Source organism: Hirsutella rhossiliensis, assembly GCF_020360975.1.
Source record: "Hirsutella rhossiliensis strain HR02 chromosome Unknown scaffold00013, whole genome shotgun sequence".
In the NCBI taxonomy this organism is placed as follows: Eukaryota; Fungi; Ascomycota; class Sordariomycetes; order Hypocreales; family Ophiocordycipitaceae; genus Hirsutella; species Hirsutella rhossiliensis.
The window spans coordinates 561,847-577,502 of record NW_025408679.1 but is presented as its reverse complement, the minus strand read 5'-3'; the positions used below and the strand labels follow the sequence as shown (position 1 = coordinate 577,502).

Below are 15,656 nucleotides of genomic sequence, written 5' to 3'. Positions count from 1 at the left end.
TTGACAGGCGGTGAAGAGACGGCGGCGAAGGAGGGAGGATTTGGCGGCGAGGACGACGAGGGGAGGATTGGGGGGGCGGTGCTTGCTGAGGGAGTCGTCGGATTGCTGCACGAGGTACAGCACGAGGTACAGCACGGGGTACAGCACGGGGTACAGCACAGGGTAGTTACAGCACGGGGTACTTGGTGCTTGGTAAATTGGCATGGCCAGATTGCCGGATAACGGCCCGTGGGCGCACCTTCCTTAGGCAAAAAGAGAGGTCTATCGTCAGCTTATTCACGAGGCAGAGCGTGTTGACAACTAAGGCAGGCAGGTAGGGTTCCAGGTTGTTGCCGGCGACAGACAGAACAGACGCTGTAGCACCAAAAGCAACAAATGCCGTCGACAGGTCGTTGATTTTTACTTTTGGAGACGGCGAGGAGGAAATGCACCACGGGAAACTGTCGAGGCTCAAGGCCATGTTGTCTCTTCTCTCGCTGTGGCGTTTCCGGGGAAGAACAAGGTGCATGCAGAAGACTGCTGGACTGCTGGACTGCTGGACTGCTGCATGGCCCATCAAGCAAAGCTACCACCACCGGACCACGTCCAATGGAAGGCGCCTCTAGCAGGACCGACGAGACGTGTCTTGGCAGGCAGGGTACAGTACATTGAAATGCCCGGAGGACACTTTTCAGTCTCCAACTGACTACGCAGCAGGTGTCGTGGAAGCCGGCCGGTGTCTAATAATAGCAGCCATGAAACTTCCAACTCGTCCCAAGTGTCTTGGAGCAGGGAGCGCTTCAGTACGTGCCGAGTGCTTGGATTCCTCCGTGCTTTTGGCCACGCCCCAACATCATCCAAGCTGCACCTGCTGGCTGCACCTGCTGCACCTGCTGTACTGTAGTCGTTGAAAGTCGCCGGGCCCAATTGTGGCCTGTCCCGCAACTTGCCGGCGTCACGATGACGAGCCTAGCTCTCAGGGAGCCACCATTCAAATGAGACGATGAGTTTGCGAGTTGGAGGTCCTCCCTCCATGCCCCTGGGACGACGCAACATGCAACATGCAACATGCAACATGCACTATTCCGGCGTCCACCCCACGCTTATTAAACTGCATACGGACCAACCTGACTGACATGCACGTCTTGCAGAGCACCTGCAAACGCGCCAACAGCCTGATGCACTCGCTCGCTACGGGCTTGATACACAAGTATGCACGAGATCGGGTAGTTTGTCTGTTGGACAGTTTGCCATGCCGAACGTTGTCGGTCTCGATCTCGTCTCGTTGCTTGTACATACAGCATGTCCCGAGTACAGACATTGGTGGGGGGGCATCTGCAACCCCTGCACAGCCCACAGTCATCGACCACCCCCCCTCCTCCCGGTTGGCCGGGGGTCCCGGCACACGCACCAACTGTGGCTGTTGAGTGGCCCCCGAGGCAACCGTGCTGCAGGGTTGGCCCAGACTCTTGGGTCGCCGTGGTACAAACTGTGAGCAAACACAGGGGACGAGATTCGAGATCTCGCTCGACTTGGCGTGGTACCCTTGCATGCTGTCTCTTGTCGCTGTGCGGAGCAGCAGGCGCTGCTCTGTACTCGGGCATGCGCGGAGGGAACATTGGTGTACTTGCACCCCGGCCTCGGACGACGGTCCGGCGGCGGCCGGCTTAGTTATGCCTTTTCGGGGCAATCCCAGGCGTGGTCTATCGACGGGGCTACCTAATTACCTGGGTAGGCCTGCATCTGGAGTGCGGCTTTGCAGGTTGTGCGGAGTACGGAGTGCGGAGTACGTACAGAACAGACAGTGCCTAGGTACCTAGGTAGATACCTAGGATCCATGTACCACCACCCGATGGGCCCCCTTACCCGCCCTACACATGCGCATGCAAATGAAGGTGACGACGGCCTTTGCTGCCAACCGCCAGCTCGCCAACCCCATCTCCCTCCTTTCTTGCTCTTACTGTACAGAACAGGCAATTACACGCCGACGTTAGTAATCTCGCCGCATCAAACGGCCTCTCTGCTTTCTGGTTGGCCAACAAAGCAGCCCTCGTAGCCAATGCCGGGGCGCCGTTTGTCAGCTGCCTCGCAAGCCAGTATCGAGTGCCCGTGAGTGGGGCGCAGATCTCTACTCGTAGCCAATGCCGAGGCGCCGTTTGTCAGCTACTTGGCAAGCAAGTAGCGAGGGCACGTGAGTGGGGCGCAGATTTGACGTGCAACTGCACAAGTTGACAAGCATCAAGACGTCTGGCATGCTGCTCGTCGTCGTCGTCGCCGATCGCGGGCTGTCTTGTACCTGAAAATCGGACTTGCAAGGTCGGCGTCTCGTCCAAAGGCGAAGCTGGGCCTACATGGCGGGCCAGAGCCAAACGCCACAGTGGTTGATGGGATGGAGTATTTAGAAGTCGGCTCCTCCCCTCCCACCATTCATTCGCCCCCCCCACGATTCCGGTTCGTCGTTAGAGCCCACTTCCTATCCGCCTCTATCTTTGGCCTCGGCCTCTGTCTTGCCGGGCGCGATCCCTTGTCGTGCCTCGTCTCCCTTGGAGGTTGGTCGTAAGTGGCAACCCGGCGAGTCTCCGCCCCACCACCATCTCTCCACTATCTATAGATGAGATGGTTTTCGTCGCCTCGTGCCCGCTAAGCCGGCCGTGTTGACCTTGTCTGTCTGTAGCTGTCTCAGTGCACGCTCGCATCAGCCGCCGGCACGAGGCCTCTGCTTTATTTCTCGGTGAATCGTGACACAGGCACGCGCGCGCTTGCTCGCACTACCTGCGCACTACTCCGTACGTTTGTTCGCACTACAAAATAAAGAAGAGTACGCACGCACGCACGCACGCACGACGCAAAAGACAAGAGACACACACCCGCCTACGCACACTCCCTCTTTGTCACGAGGAAGCACCCTCTGCCACGGCGCCGGCAACGACACCACCACACACATCCCCCACTGCCGTCGACGAGCAGCAAATCTCCCCCTACGTACCCACTCGGCCCCCGTATCTGCTGTCTGGCCTGTGAGCCTCGCGGGCGGTACTTTGAGACGCAGCAAACACGACTGCTGCGTCCAAGATCGATACATCCTTCGTACAGTCGTGCAAGTGTGTCGTGGCCTTGCCGGGCACCCTTGATCGGGTATCTGCGTAGCCATCGAGCAGCTGCCCGGTACGTCCCATCTCTTCTGCTACTCCGTCCAAGGGTGCCGCCGCTGTCGTCGCCACTCGCTGGGCCGAGTCAGCTGCTCGCTAGGAGGCGCGCCCATCCCACCTCCCACCACCGCCACCTGCGCTAACCGAAGGCCTGCAATTAATTAGTGGTACGGAGCACCTACTTGAACACTCGTTGCCCCGTGCAAGTGCCGCAAGAGCCGTGCCCTGCCGCCGCTGCATTCTCAATTCTCGCTGCCGGAGAGCGGCCGGTACTGACAATTACTGGACCGCCAGCACTACTACTATAGCAGTACTTCTCTCCCTACTTAGCAGCTACTTGCACCCATTCATTCATTGCCCAGCGGCCCAGAAGCAGGCCCCTCCACCCGCAACAGCGCTGCACACACACAACGACAGCAGCTTAGTACTGTACCGCTGGTACTGATCCTTGCAACTGGGTGCTGGCAGTGGACGCACTGCACTGTCAGGTACTACTGCCTACTTCAGCAGGTACTTGGACCGGGGACAAGGGGGAGGGGTGTGTGGTGTCGAGGTACCTGGCCGGTACCTGACCTGCGACCCAAAAAAAAAGGCCTGGCCTTTACTCGGACTCGACGTTGACCCAGGACTCCAGCCCGAGTTCCTAAACTCCAACTTGGCATCCTCACATCTCGTCTGCTGCCTCTGCGACAGCTCGTCCCGGGGCGCATCTCTCTCGCTCTCTCGCTCCCGCCCTCCCTCCGCCGCCCGCGCGCCGCCACCACCCGTCTCTGCCAGTTGCCACGAGCAGGGCAATGGTTCACTCCGGGTGACTGCCCAGACCAGTCTCTCTGTAGGTGCTCGCAGTCATCGATTCCCTCGTCTTCCTCACTGCCGCCGACTCATCATGGGCGCCTCCTGCATTCGTCTGTGATGCTGTCGTTTCACGCAACTGCTTCACCGGCTTTTGTAGTTTGTCCCGCTTCCCTCCGCCACCCCCGACTCCCCGTCTCCCTGCGCCCCCCTCGCGCCCTTGGCCGTTGCTTCCGCTGTCTTTTCGTCATCGCCGCTTCCCGGTCCGCTACCTCTTGGTCTCTGACTCTCCTCGCTGACTCTCATCATCTGTCTTGCAGTCCGCCATGGTGGCCGTCGACGAGAAACCGCCCCTTCCACGACATGGCTCCGACCATGGCCGCCCCGACTCGGTCGATCTGATACTCCGCAAGACTCAGTACCTGTACGCCCTGGTCTTGCTCGTCACCTTTATCGCCGGTGCGGCTTGGTACAGCGTGTACAATGCCAAGAAGGCCGAGGATCATGCCCAACCAGTTGTCAAGGGCCCCGGCGGAAAACCCCTGCCCGTAACCAAGCGCAAGAAGCGTGACGATGGCGAGCGTAAAATCGGGCCTCGTTTCGGCCGAACTGCGAAAAACGTCTTTCGATACCTCGCCTGCGTCGTCTTCCTGACCTACATCGCCAGCAGCGTCTCCATGTTCCGCCATGCCTTTTGGTACGAGAACCCGTATAAGTGGTCAAAGGAAGGGCTCCCCTGGGCTGGGGAATGGACTGTGGTACGTATTCAGCCACTCATGCGAGATCCAGGCCGTGGCGTCGTCTCGATGCCCTCTCTGCCTCGTGGTCGAGCCATCGTGTCCTCAAACAGTGCTCACCGATGTAATCTAGGTTCATGTCACGGGATCCACCTTCTTCTACCTCTACATCGTCTTCTCGCTCTTCGACTGGCGCAAAGGTCCCAACATTGTCCATCTGGCAGTGTGGATTCTCGGGCTCGCAGGCGAGATTGTTTTGTGCACGGCCACGTTTGTCGCCGCCGCCAATTGCCACTTTGCGCGCTCGACTCGAATCCAAGATGCCCCGGAAGCAGGCCGCTGCGTCGATTACTGGACGAGGATTGACCTGATCCTGTACTTTGTGAGAGCCCTGCACCTCCTGGCGCTCATTTCGCTCTTTTTCGTCGCCTGGGTTTGCAAAGTCCGTCGCACACACGACCCCGTCGAGGACGGGCACGCTTCCGAGTCGACGCCCCTGCTTAATGGGTCCGGCCACCTCAGCTACGAATCGCAAACCAGCCAAGCACACGACGGTCATGCTCCGGCCCAGACGGAGCGCCGGCGCCGGCAATCGACATCGAACCCCAGCAACCCCAAGCCGACGGGCAAAGGCGCCCCCGGTAGAGACGAGCCGGCAGCCTTTTACCGTCCCAGCAAGCTCCCCCAGAGGACCTGGTGGGAGTATCTCAGGGGATACTCGCTGTTCTTTCCTTACCTGTGGCCTAAGGATACCCTGGTTCTGCAGGTGCATGCTCTGATTTGCTTCGGGCTGGTCATCTTGCAGAGACTGGTCAACGTGGCAGTCCCGTACCAAATTGGGCGTGTCGTCAACAGCCTCGAGGACGCAATCAAGGACGTCCAGCAAGGTGGATCCCTGACAATGGACAAATTTCCTCTCAAGGCCTTTGCCCTGCTCGGGGCACTCTGGATTCTTCAGGGGCAGTCTGGGCTGCTGGGATCCTTGAGGTCTCTACTTTGGATCCCCGTTTCGCAGTATTCCTATCGAGGCTTGACGACTGCTTCCTTTAACCACGTCCACTCGCTCAGCCTTGATTTCCACCTGTCGAAGCGCACTGGTGAGGTCCTCTCGGCCCTCAACAAGGGGTCTGCCATCAACCAGTTCCTCGAGCAGGTCACCTTTCAAGTCGTCCCGATGCTATTTGACCTGTTCCTGTCCATATCCGTCTTTTACTACCAGTACGGGCCCCTGTACGCTGAGATCAATCTGGTGGACACGTGCTGGTATCTGTACATGACCATCAAAATGGCGTCGACGAGGGCAGATCAGAGGCGCGAGATGACCAACGCCGACCGCGAAGAAGAGGCCGTCAAGAATGATTCCATTTCCAGCTATGAGACGGTCAAGTATTTCAACGCGGAAGAATACGAGTCAAGCCGATACCGAGACAGGGTGGCGGCCTTCCAGTCGGCCGAGGCCAAGGTACAGATGGGCATGGTCATGATGAACATTTGCCAGACTCTGGTATTCAACCTGGGCAGGATTGTCGTGGCTGTCGTCTGTGGATGGCAGGTCGCGGTGGGCATGCGAAGGACGGGTGACTGGTTCACGATGGTGTCCTACTTGACGCAGCTGCAGGGCCCGCTCAACTTCTTCGGCACATTTTATCGAACTGTCCAGCAGGCCATGATCTCGGGCGAGCGACTCTTGGAACTCTTCAAGATCCAGCCCACGGTGGTCGATACGCCTCACGCGGTTCCGCTCGAAGGGTTCAGCGGCCGCATCCGGTGGAACAACGTCAGCTTCGCCTACGATCGGCGCAAGCCGGCCCTGCGCAACATCAGCTTCGAGTGCGCGCCGGGCACCACGACGGCCTTCGTCGGCGAGTCGGGCGGCGGCAAGTCCACGCTGTTTCGTCACATGTTTCGCTACTATGACTGCGACGAGGGCAGCATCGAGCTTGACGGCAAGAATGTTAAGGATCTCACCATCAGCTCTGTGCGGAGCCACATTGGCGTTGTTCCCCAGGACACGAGCCTCTTCAACGAGTCGTTGATGTACAACCTCAAGTACGCCAATCCCAAGGCCACCGACGAGGAAGTGTACCAGGCGTGCGCCGCGGCAAGCATCCACGATCGGATCATGACGTTCCCGGACAAGTACGAGACTCAGGTCGGGGAGAGGGGCTTGCGGCTCAGCGGCGGCGAGAAACAGCGCGTCGCGATTGCCCGCACCATACTCAAGGACCCTCGAATCATCATGCTGGATGAGGCCACGTCGGCTCTGGACACACACACCGAGCAGGAGATACAAGACAACGTGTGGAAGATTGGCAAGGGGCGCACCTTGCTCGTCATTGCGTAAGTCGAAGCCCGCTTTGCGCGCTCGCGGAGGCGCTGTGCTAACGCCGACTCTAGGCATCGTCTGTCCACCATCACACACGCGGACCAGATCATCGTCCTGCACGCCGGGGAGGTTGTGGAAAAGGGCACGCACGACGAGCTTCTCGACGCCCGGGGACGCTACGCTTCCATGTGGGAGAAGCAAATACGGGCGGAGAGGGCCCTGGATAAAGCAAGAGAGGCTACTATCAAAGCGACAAAGGCAATGAAACGGGCTAACATGGGGGCCAAGAACGGCACGGCTGAAGAGCACACGGACGACTACCACACCCTGGGGTCCTCGGGCACCCTGTCGGACAATGACACGGCAAAGAGCAAAGGAGAAGAAGACTGCTCTTCTTCGTCGTCGCCCTCGTCGGCTTCCTCGGACGTCGAGTCTGCACACGAAGACGAACGCTTAGCCGAACAGCGATCGAACACCGAAGCAGCCGGTGCAGACGACCGTTCCGGAGTACGTCGATAGAGTGGCCTGCTCTTTTTGCTATGGTCGAGCAGCATTGCAAGTCTCTGCGCCTCGCATGCGGGGCGGATGATGAGTGCACTCTCGATGGAGCTATGGCGTGCAGCTCGGCCATCCATGGCTGGTGAAGTCTCGGAATGACTGCATCCAAGGACCCCATCGCTTGCCGTTTTAGTAACTCGCTTCATCTTACACCTCTCGACTGACCGATGGCGGGTCAAGTCCCTCTTTTCCCTTGTCTCTTTTCATCTCAAAAGAACGCCTTCAAAGTCCAAGACGGCTTTGGCGATGGATCTCATGAAGACAGCATCGGAACGGCGTTTGGGCGCATCTCACCCTCATTATCGTCGAGCGTCGGATGGATGGTCTCGATCGCCTTCTCTAGGACCGACATCTTGTTTGGAACACGACAGAAGACCAAACCAGGAGTGAGCGACGGAGACATCTCAGCCATTTGCACCTCGACAGTGCTGGCTGGAGGCGAACGCTGCATGGTCTATGCTCCTGGTTCAACTTGACGGCCCCTGTTCTGGTTTCCCTTGAGAGTCGAATACGGATCGAAACTCTTCCTGGTGACTGGACTAGGACGCCGCGATTGGACAGGAACTGCATATCGCTCATTTAATGCGTGTTTGACGGGTTTGGCAGCCCACTGTAATGTCTTTTTTAATCCCCACCCTCGGATTTTCCTTTCCTGAGCTTTAACTTCTTCCGTCGGCCTCGAGGGTCGGGGTATCGGCCTGGAAGAGGCAACTCATCAGCGACAAAGCGGCGAGTAATGATGAGAAATGACGGCAAAAATTCTCACCCTCACCTCACGGCGGTTTCATATTACTCTAGGTGGCTTGGCAGACTGGTGGGAAATACAATAATTCGCACGCGCAACGCACACGCATGCATTTACCAAAAGACGACGGGGCAAGCAACGGCACGGTGGCACGAAGCGGAGTCAGGCGGAGCATCAACCCCCATCTTTGGTATTCGGGGTATCTACGGCGTCTGGATGGGACTTTGAGGTCTTCAGCAACGGGGAAGTAAGTAGACGTTGGACGCTCGGAAGCGATTGGGCCCCGAGGCTTTTAGGTCTCGCACACATAGAGAACGGGAACCAGTGGGTTCTAGAGGCAGTTGGGAATGAAGGCGATTGCGGTTTGGGAGCAACCAGGAGATGAATGAAACGGTCTCGTCATGTGGCACAACGCGAAAGAGAAGAATTATCATCAAAAAGAGCTTATTATATTGTTGCAGAGACGTCCCGCGGGGACGCGGGCCTATGCGTATTGATACAGAGAAGCGCCAGAAAAGACGACAAGCCCAAGCCTGGGCATGTCGAGTTCATCCCCCCTCTTCTCCCACCGATCTACCGCCCTGGCGGGCCCGAGGATGCATGTGGCGGCTCTACCACGAGGTGACGAAGGGACGAGGAAATAAAAAAGACCATACTCAAGAATGCGGCACCGCGGTTTAAAGTCAACGCCGAATTTCCATGCTAGCCCACGGCGCCGGTTGGACTCTGCCAAGTCAAAACAAAACAAAACATAACATGAAGAGGACGCGAAGGGGGGAGGGGAAGGAAGGGGGGTGGCCCCCCGGGAGGTGGGGTAATGGGACCCGAGCAGGCCGTGCTGCTGCTCATCGAGGCCGTCGGCTTTTATTCTCAAACCATCCAGGTGGTCCTTTTTTCTCGTTTGCACCGTCTTCGTCGTCGTGGTGCCCGGGCCCGCGGTCTAGCATTGCTGGACGCGTGCGTGGGCGGGTGGCTGGTGATGAACAGGAACAACCCCGAAATGTTGGTTGGTCCAGGAAAGCAATTCCCAGCAGCCTTTGCTTGTCATTTCACGTGACCGTTGATCATCCTCTACCCGGGCAAGCCGTTGGGGATGGCCTTGCCGTTGACCTCGAGCGTGGGGACGCGGTCCTTGGCGGCGGCCACAGGCTTACCCCTCTTGTCGCCCGGGTCGGCGTGCTCGGGCTCGTCCTCATCCTCGGAGCGGTCGTCGTCGGCGGCGCGATGCAGGACAAAACGCCAGGCGATGCGGACAATGTAGAAGAGCCAGAAGAGGTTGAGGGCCTGGAGGGAGGCGAGCAGGGCCGTGGTGATGTACTGGCTGATCCAGCACTTATACTGCTGCAGCTCCCAGTCGACCTCGAAGGGGCCGACGGTGCGGAACTCGGTGAAGAGGGACCAGATGATCTTGAGGTTGACGATGTGGCGCAGGTAGATCCAGACGCACATGAAGAGGAAGAAGTAGGGGCCGACAAAGGGGTGGTCGATGTAGTTGAGCACCTTTGAGGTGGCGAGGAAGAAGTCGCTGATGTCGTGCGTGGTGTAGACGGCGATGCCCATGTAGGTGAAGTGGAAGCGGTAGCTCAGGCCGATGAGGGCGAGGCTGACAATGTGGTGGCCGACGAGCTCCTTGAAGTCCTTGCGCGGCTTCTCCATGCCGAGGACGAGGACAATGGCCTGCTGCGCCCAGTAGGCGGCCTGGAAGAGGTAGTAGAACTTGACGACGGCCTCGTGCGTGCGGTGCGGAAAGTCCTCGTACATGCCGCGCGTGTTGAAGTACCAGACGGGGGTGCGGCTCATGACGTACATGCCCGCGGGGCCCAGCACGACGAAGTAGAGGGCCGTGTACATCTGCTCCATGAAGCGGGCCTGCTTGGCCCTGCCGAGCCCCGTATGGCGGGCGAGGGGCCGCAGCAGCTCCTGCATGATGAACTCGCGCGTGAAGGACAGGACGACGGTGTAGAAGGCGACAAAGGCAATGTCCCAGGGCCCCTTGCCGTACTGGACCGGCCGCGACAGGTCGTGGTGCGGCAGGCGGTACGAGAGGAAGATCCAGCGGTGGAGGGGGTTGGCCTCGGTCGGGTTGAGGGCGTAGCCCGAGGCGAAGACGAGGAGGATGCAGGCGGGCAGGACAAAGGTGTGCTTGATCATGAGCTGGCGGACGCGCGAGGCGAGGCCGCGCGCGCGCCGGCGCTTGGACAGGCGCTTGGCGCCCAAAGCGCCGCCGCCATGATGGGCCGGCGAGGCCGAGGGCTCGCCGGCGAGGCCGAGGCTGGCGCTGCTCGAGGCCAGGGCGGGGGCGCCCGTGTCGCCGGCGCGGATGTCGCCGCCGAGGCCGCTGCTTTTCCGCCGCCGGCGCAGCGCGCTGTCGGCGTCGGCGAGGTGTAGCTGGTCGGGCGAGGTGTTGAGGAGCGGAAACGGCTCGGCCATGGTTTCTGCTGCGCGGCTCAGGCCGACGTCGAGCCCGTCCGACACGCACACAGGCTCCGAGTCGGCGAGATGCGATGGCGCGAGCGGGATCTGTTCCTCTGTATCTGACGGACAAGGCGTGACCGGTCGTTGGTGGATCGTGTGGTATCGCGTCGCGGGGAGAGGTCGAAGGGGGCAGCAAAGGCGCTCTCTTTGACAGCGAGAGAGAGAGAGAGTCGTCGCCGCAAGTCGTCGTCGCAAGTCGTCGCGGCAGGATTGACGAGCAGACGCTGAGACAGGCCGACTTTTTTCTCTCCTTGCCGAGGCGCCCGTCGTGCGCGCGTCAATCGGGGGACAGGAGGCGAGCCAGGAAGAGAGTCGAAGCAGAGCGACTCTGATTGGTCCCGAACGGCTAGTCGTCGTCCGGACTCTCGTTGCTGCGGCGGTCAGAGAGGGAGGGCGAGGGAGAGACTTCTGGCAGCGATGGGCAACCGAGTTACATACTGATACAACCATACAGTAAGCACCCGCTCCCCCCTCCCCCCTCCGAGAGAGAGCAAATTTACCTCGCACGCGTGCAACCAACAGTCAGGGCCAATCGATGTCTTGCTTGGCGCGGCCGCTTTTAATTTAAACAGCAAAAGCCAAGCCCTGCACCAGGGAAGTTGCTGCCGACTTATGTAAAAGACCTTCCCTGCGCATTACATAAGCCGTCCTCTTGCCCGAATCCACAGGCTGAAGCAAGTCCAGTACGTAGGTACCTACAGAGGATACTGACTAGCATAAATAGATAGGTACCTACCCAGTAAGTTCCTTTCCGTGCACAGGTAGGTACCTGGGTCGGTACCAGAGGGGCCACGCACCGGAGTTTACAAGGCCTCCATCGCCCGGCCTTCCCCGGGTCCCCCGTCCAACGCTCGGGCGCTCCGCAGACCGCGAGGGCCGTGGCCGCGGATATTGCTGGAGACCGCCTCCACTCTTTCGACTGCCCACCACCCTCAAGCCCTGCCGCGTCTACAAGCTCTAAAGAGGAATAACCTCGTCTTGGCCCGACAAGCCCCCTCATGTGTCTCGCCGGTAGCTTGTGTCATTTCCATTCTCATGGACAACTAGATATTATCGTAGAGAAACGTCTGTCATACATCATCCCGCTCTCAACAGCCCAAGCCCTTCCGGCGAGGCGCCAAGCAGGCATTCGGTGTGTTCCACGTCTCCAAAAATAAAAATATGCCCATATGTTCACACCTGTATGTGGCCACTGGGTGAAAATCGACGCTCCAGAGATATGTCCCGGCATAGAGCCCAACGCCTCGCTCACAAATGCAGACAGAAATCAAGACAGACGACAAGCGTCATGTCATTCTTGACGTGGGATCGCCGCAGGGCCTCGCGACGGTCCCCTAGGCTCATCCTCCGACTCTCGCCTCTCCGACTCTACCGAAGCAGTCTCGGCCGTCGAACCGTCGTACAGCGATGAGTCGTCGCCTTCAAACGTCAGCACACGTCGCCGCACTCCTGGCCAGAGCGGGGGGTTCGTCGCTGCCGGCAGCAGCGCTTCGTTTCCACCAGAAGCCGCCGACGTCGAGCTCTCCAGTCTCCCGAGACGCGCCATCTCCTCCGACGCCTCCCGTCTCCAGGAGCTTCTGTTGCTCTCGTCCTCTTCTCGGCTCCAGCTGCCCACTTCCTCCCCTTCCTCTAGCACTTGCTGCAGCGCCGCGCCCCGCCGCGGAGGGGCGGGAATGACTGTGACCGGGAGGCTGTCCGTGTCTGTCGTCGGCCGTAGTTTCTCGCGAAGCTTTTCTGCCTGGTTCGCGGCGAATAGCTCAAATCTCGATCGGACATCCCATCGTCCGGCCGCATCCCGGCTCGTCGTCGGCTCGGCAATGTCCCTCGTCGCCTGCTTGCGCACCTCTGCCAGCGGCTCGTCGATTTCCCCGCGAGGGTGAGGACTTGTACTTAGAGTCAACGTGCGCCACTGGCTCGGGCGCACTACCTCCGGCGACGCGCTCGCTTCCAGATCCGTTGACCTTCTCGGCAAGGACTGTGCGGCGATTCCGTTCTGGGTCGCGGTCGGCGGGGCTTGGTATGCAAGCCTGGTGTCATCGCTTGCGGACACGCCATGGAGCGTGCCAGTTTGCCGACCAAGCTCCACGACACTGTGCTCAGGCGGCAATGGGTCGGGTGTCCTCGACGTCGCGTCCGATGTGGCTTGATACCGGACCGCATAGACTGTGCTCGCCGCGCTGGGCGTGTCGGTTCGGCTCACGGGGGTTGCTGCCGGCGCAGGCCGAGCGGGCCACAAGGGTGGGAGCAGGATATCGCCCATGGTCCGCGGCGCCTGCTGCTGTTGCTGCTGACGCGTCTCATGCGCATCACGGGCCTGCCCTCGCTGCCTGCCGGTGATAGCTGAAACGCCAGGCCATACATTGCCACGTAGCAGGCCTTGATCGCGGTGGGGGCCGTTGCCGCTGTCGGCGCCGCCGCCGCCGTGGCCTCCGTCGTCCTTGCGGGTTTTCCGGCTGCGGAGCCAGGGGAACTCGGAGGCGTTGACCTCGAGAGTCTCGTCCCCGTCAAACACCTCTCTGCCGAGGATGCCGTCCTTCTTCTCCTCGCGCTCCAGCGCCTCGATCCGCTCCACCCACTCCCACACGATGACGCTGGCGGCGGCGGCGCCAACCCAGCGCACGTAGTCACCCCACCCGGTAAATTCGGGCTTGGATATGTCCATTATGAAGAAGACGACGGGGACGAGAATGGCGGTGAGGGATATGACGGCAAGGAAGGGCATGTTCTTCATTAGGGGGTGGTAAAAAGCATACCGCTTCTTCATGAGCGAGTAGTATATCACCCATGCGGCGTAGAGGACGCCGAGCAACAGCTGAAAAAGGTAACTGAGTGCGGGGATCGGATGGTCGAAGCTGCCGCCGCCCATTGGATTCGGGTACGAGCCCTTCTCACGGTCTTTGAAACTGTTGATGGCGCTGAAGATGAGATCGAGGGTTATGAGGGCAAATGCCGCCCACTTGATGATGACCTTTTCTCGGTGGCGGGGGAAGAGCCGAATCAAGGTCTGGGCCTGGGCGAGCCACAAGAAGGTATTCGAGATTAAGCGGATGACCCTAAGCTCTATGCTGCCCATGACGGCGCTCTGTAAAACGCCGGCGTTCTGGGCACCCCATTGGTACTGGCGCTGGGCAACCTTGAAGGTGTCGTGGGTGGCTATGGTCAGGGAGACGGCCACGGTGAGGGCAGCCACCTTTTGCAGCCACGGGCGGCCGCCGATGCTCTCGCCTCCTGAGGAGCTGTGTGTAAAGCCGCGGCGTCGGCCGAGGTAGACGACGCCGCCGTCGAGGAAGGATCTCGGGGTGATGAAAAGCATGATGAGAAGCATGTAGGCGGTGACGGTGGTGGCGGCCAGGGCGTAGCATATGGGAAAGGTGGAGGCGTAGAAGGGATCGCGGAAGTCGGAGAAGCGGGTGTCGGATGAGTCGCCCATGTTGGGCTTCGCGTCGCCGGCGCCCTCGGAGGCGACGAGGGCCATGGCGTTGAGGGGTTTGGCCGTGGGGCACGGCACCTCGTAAACGACGGCTTGGGCGAGGGTGACGGAGGGCGGGGCGTTGGCCATGGTAAGAAGACCCGAAGCCGGCACCACGGTCGTCGTGCATAGCGTCGGCGCGGCCGTTATGGTCGTCATGCCTAACGTCAGGATCTCCATGGCTGGGCCTGGGCCCGGACGGCCGCCTCTCGCCGGAGGGGGGCCAGCCTCGGGGAGGCAGCAAGGGCGAAGGCTAGGGAAGAGGGGGGTCCTAGGAAGCGGAGGCCATGAAAAGACGACGAGGAAGCGGTTCGGTCGCGGGCGGGTGAGGAATTACGAATTGGAGGCCAAGGGCTCAGGGGCCACCAGTTAACTGTATGGCGGGGCGCGTGGAGCGCGGGTTCGGCTGGTGGTCTGGCGACGAAGGCAAAGGCGAGGCAAGACCGGCAAGAGAGCAATGGCGCGCGCGCGCAGGGCTCGCGTCGCAGGGGACGAGGCTATCGAAGAGAAGGCTACGCGTGCGTGTGTTGTGCGTTGTTGTGAGGGTGTGGGGAGGGGTCCCCCCGTAGGCTGAGAGGCTGGGCGCCCAGAGATCTTGGCTCCGGGGCGTGAGTGGGCGCTGGCTTCTCTCCCCCCTGCGGCCGCAGAAGCTTGGTGTCGACGCTGGCAAGGCAACGGAGCGATGAAATGACGGCGACGAAAACAGTCGTGTGTCGTGCACGATGTGTTGGTTCAGAGCGGCGAGGCGGGACGATGATGGAGAGGCAGGAGAAGCGGGTGGCCGGAGGGGGGAATCCGGGACGGGAACACACAGTGGGTGAGTGGTGAGTGGTGAGTGGTGAGTGGTACAGTACGGAGTACTTGCTGACATGACAGTCAGACAAGCCAGCGCCGGCCCACGTAATCTGTCGCATCGAGGGAGACTTGGAGCACAGTGCAATTAGAAGCCGGATGCCAGGGAGGATGCTAGTCCCAGGCGCCAGTACGTACTGTGTATGCTTCAGGAATGCACAGTACCCACTCCGTACTCCGTACCAGCGAGGCATTGATTTATTACCGCCGTGACACCAGAATGCGGAGTGAGCCAAGCACGGCACTCGGTCGGGCAAAGGAGTGCCGAAGGCCTCATCCTTCCTGCCCTGGGCACTGTGCTAATTACAGGAGGGGGGGGGGGCAGGTCGTGCCTCATGCCACGCCTCAGGTGGCCCTCGGACACAGTGGCTACAGTGCTGATACAGTGCTTATGCGCCCCAGCGGCGGACGGCACTGTCGCATTGGGAAAATACGTGGCGCCCCAAGGTGGACGGTGGCAAGTCGCCATGGCTCGGGGCGGCATTGGAACGCAGGGCCTCTTGGCTCACATCTATAGGCAGGGGCAAAGTGCTTGCTGTGCTGTACGCCGTGAGACCGGAGCGTAAGAATGTGA

At 60.2% G+C, this 15,656-nt stretch overlaps 3 protein-coding genes across 3 annotated transcripts; 1 reads left to right on the top strand and 2 right to left on the bottom strand.

The window, feature by feature from the left end:
• Positions 1–4,246: 4,246 nt before the first annotated feature.
• Positions 4,247–7,502, top strand: HRG_09572 (ABC transporter domain-containing protein; the record flags this gene model as incomplete). The annotated part of the gene is made up of 4 exons (XM_044868043.1): positions 4,247–4,678; positions 4,791–5,131; positions 5,180–6,997; positions 7,055–7,502. The coding sequence occupies 4 exons, from the start codon at positions 4,247–4,249 to the stop codon at positions 7,500–7,502; spliced, it is 3,039 nt and encodes a 1,012-aa protein (XP_044716624.1).
• A 1,855-nt stretch (positions 7,503–9,357) lies between these two features.
• On the bottom strand, positions 9,358–10,716 carry HRG_09571 (TLC domain-containing protein; the record flags this gene model as incomplete). The annotated part of the gene is made up of 1 exon (XM_044868042.1): positions 9,358–10,716. One exon carries the CDS (start codon positions 10,714–10,716, stop codon positions 9,358–9,360), a length of 1,359 nt encoding a protein of 452 aa, XP_044716623.1.
• A 1,336-nt stretch (positions 10,717–12,052) lies between these two features.
• HRG_09570 (palH/RIM21 domain-containing protein) lies at positions 12,053–14,410 on the bottom strand (the record flags this gene model as incomplete). The annotated part of the gene is made up of 5 exons (XM_044868041.1): positions 12,053–12,319; positions 12,377–12,774; positions 12,826–13,101; positions 13,162–13,277; positions 13,338–14,410. The coding sequence occupies 5 exons, from the start codon at positions 14,408–14,410 to the stop codon at positions 12,053–12,055; spliced, it is 2,130 nt and encodes a 709-aa protein (XP_044716622.1).
• Positions 14,411–15,656: the final 1,246 nt, after the last annotated feature.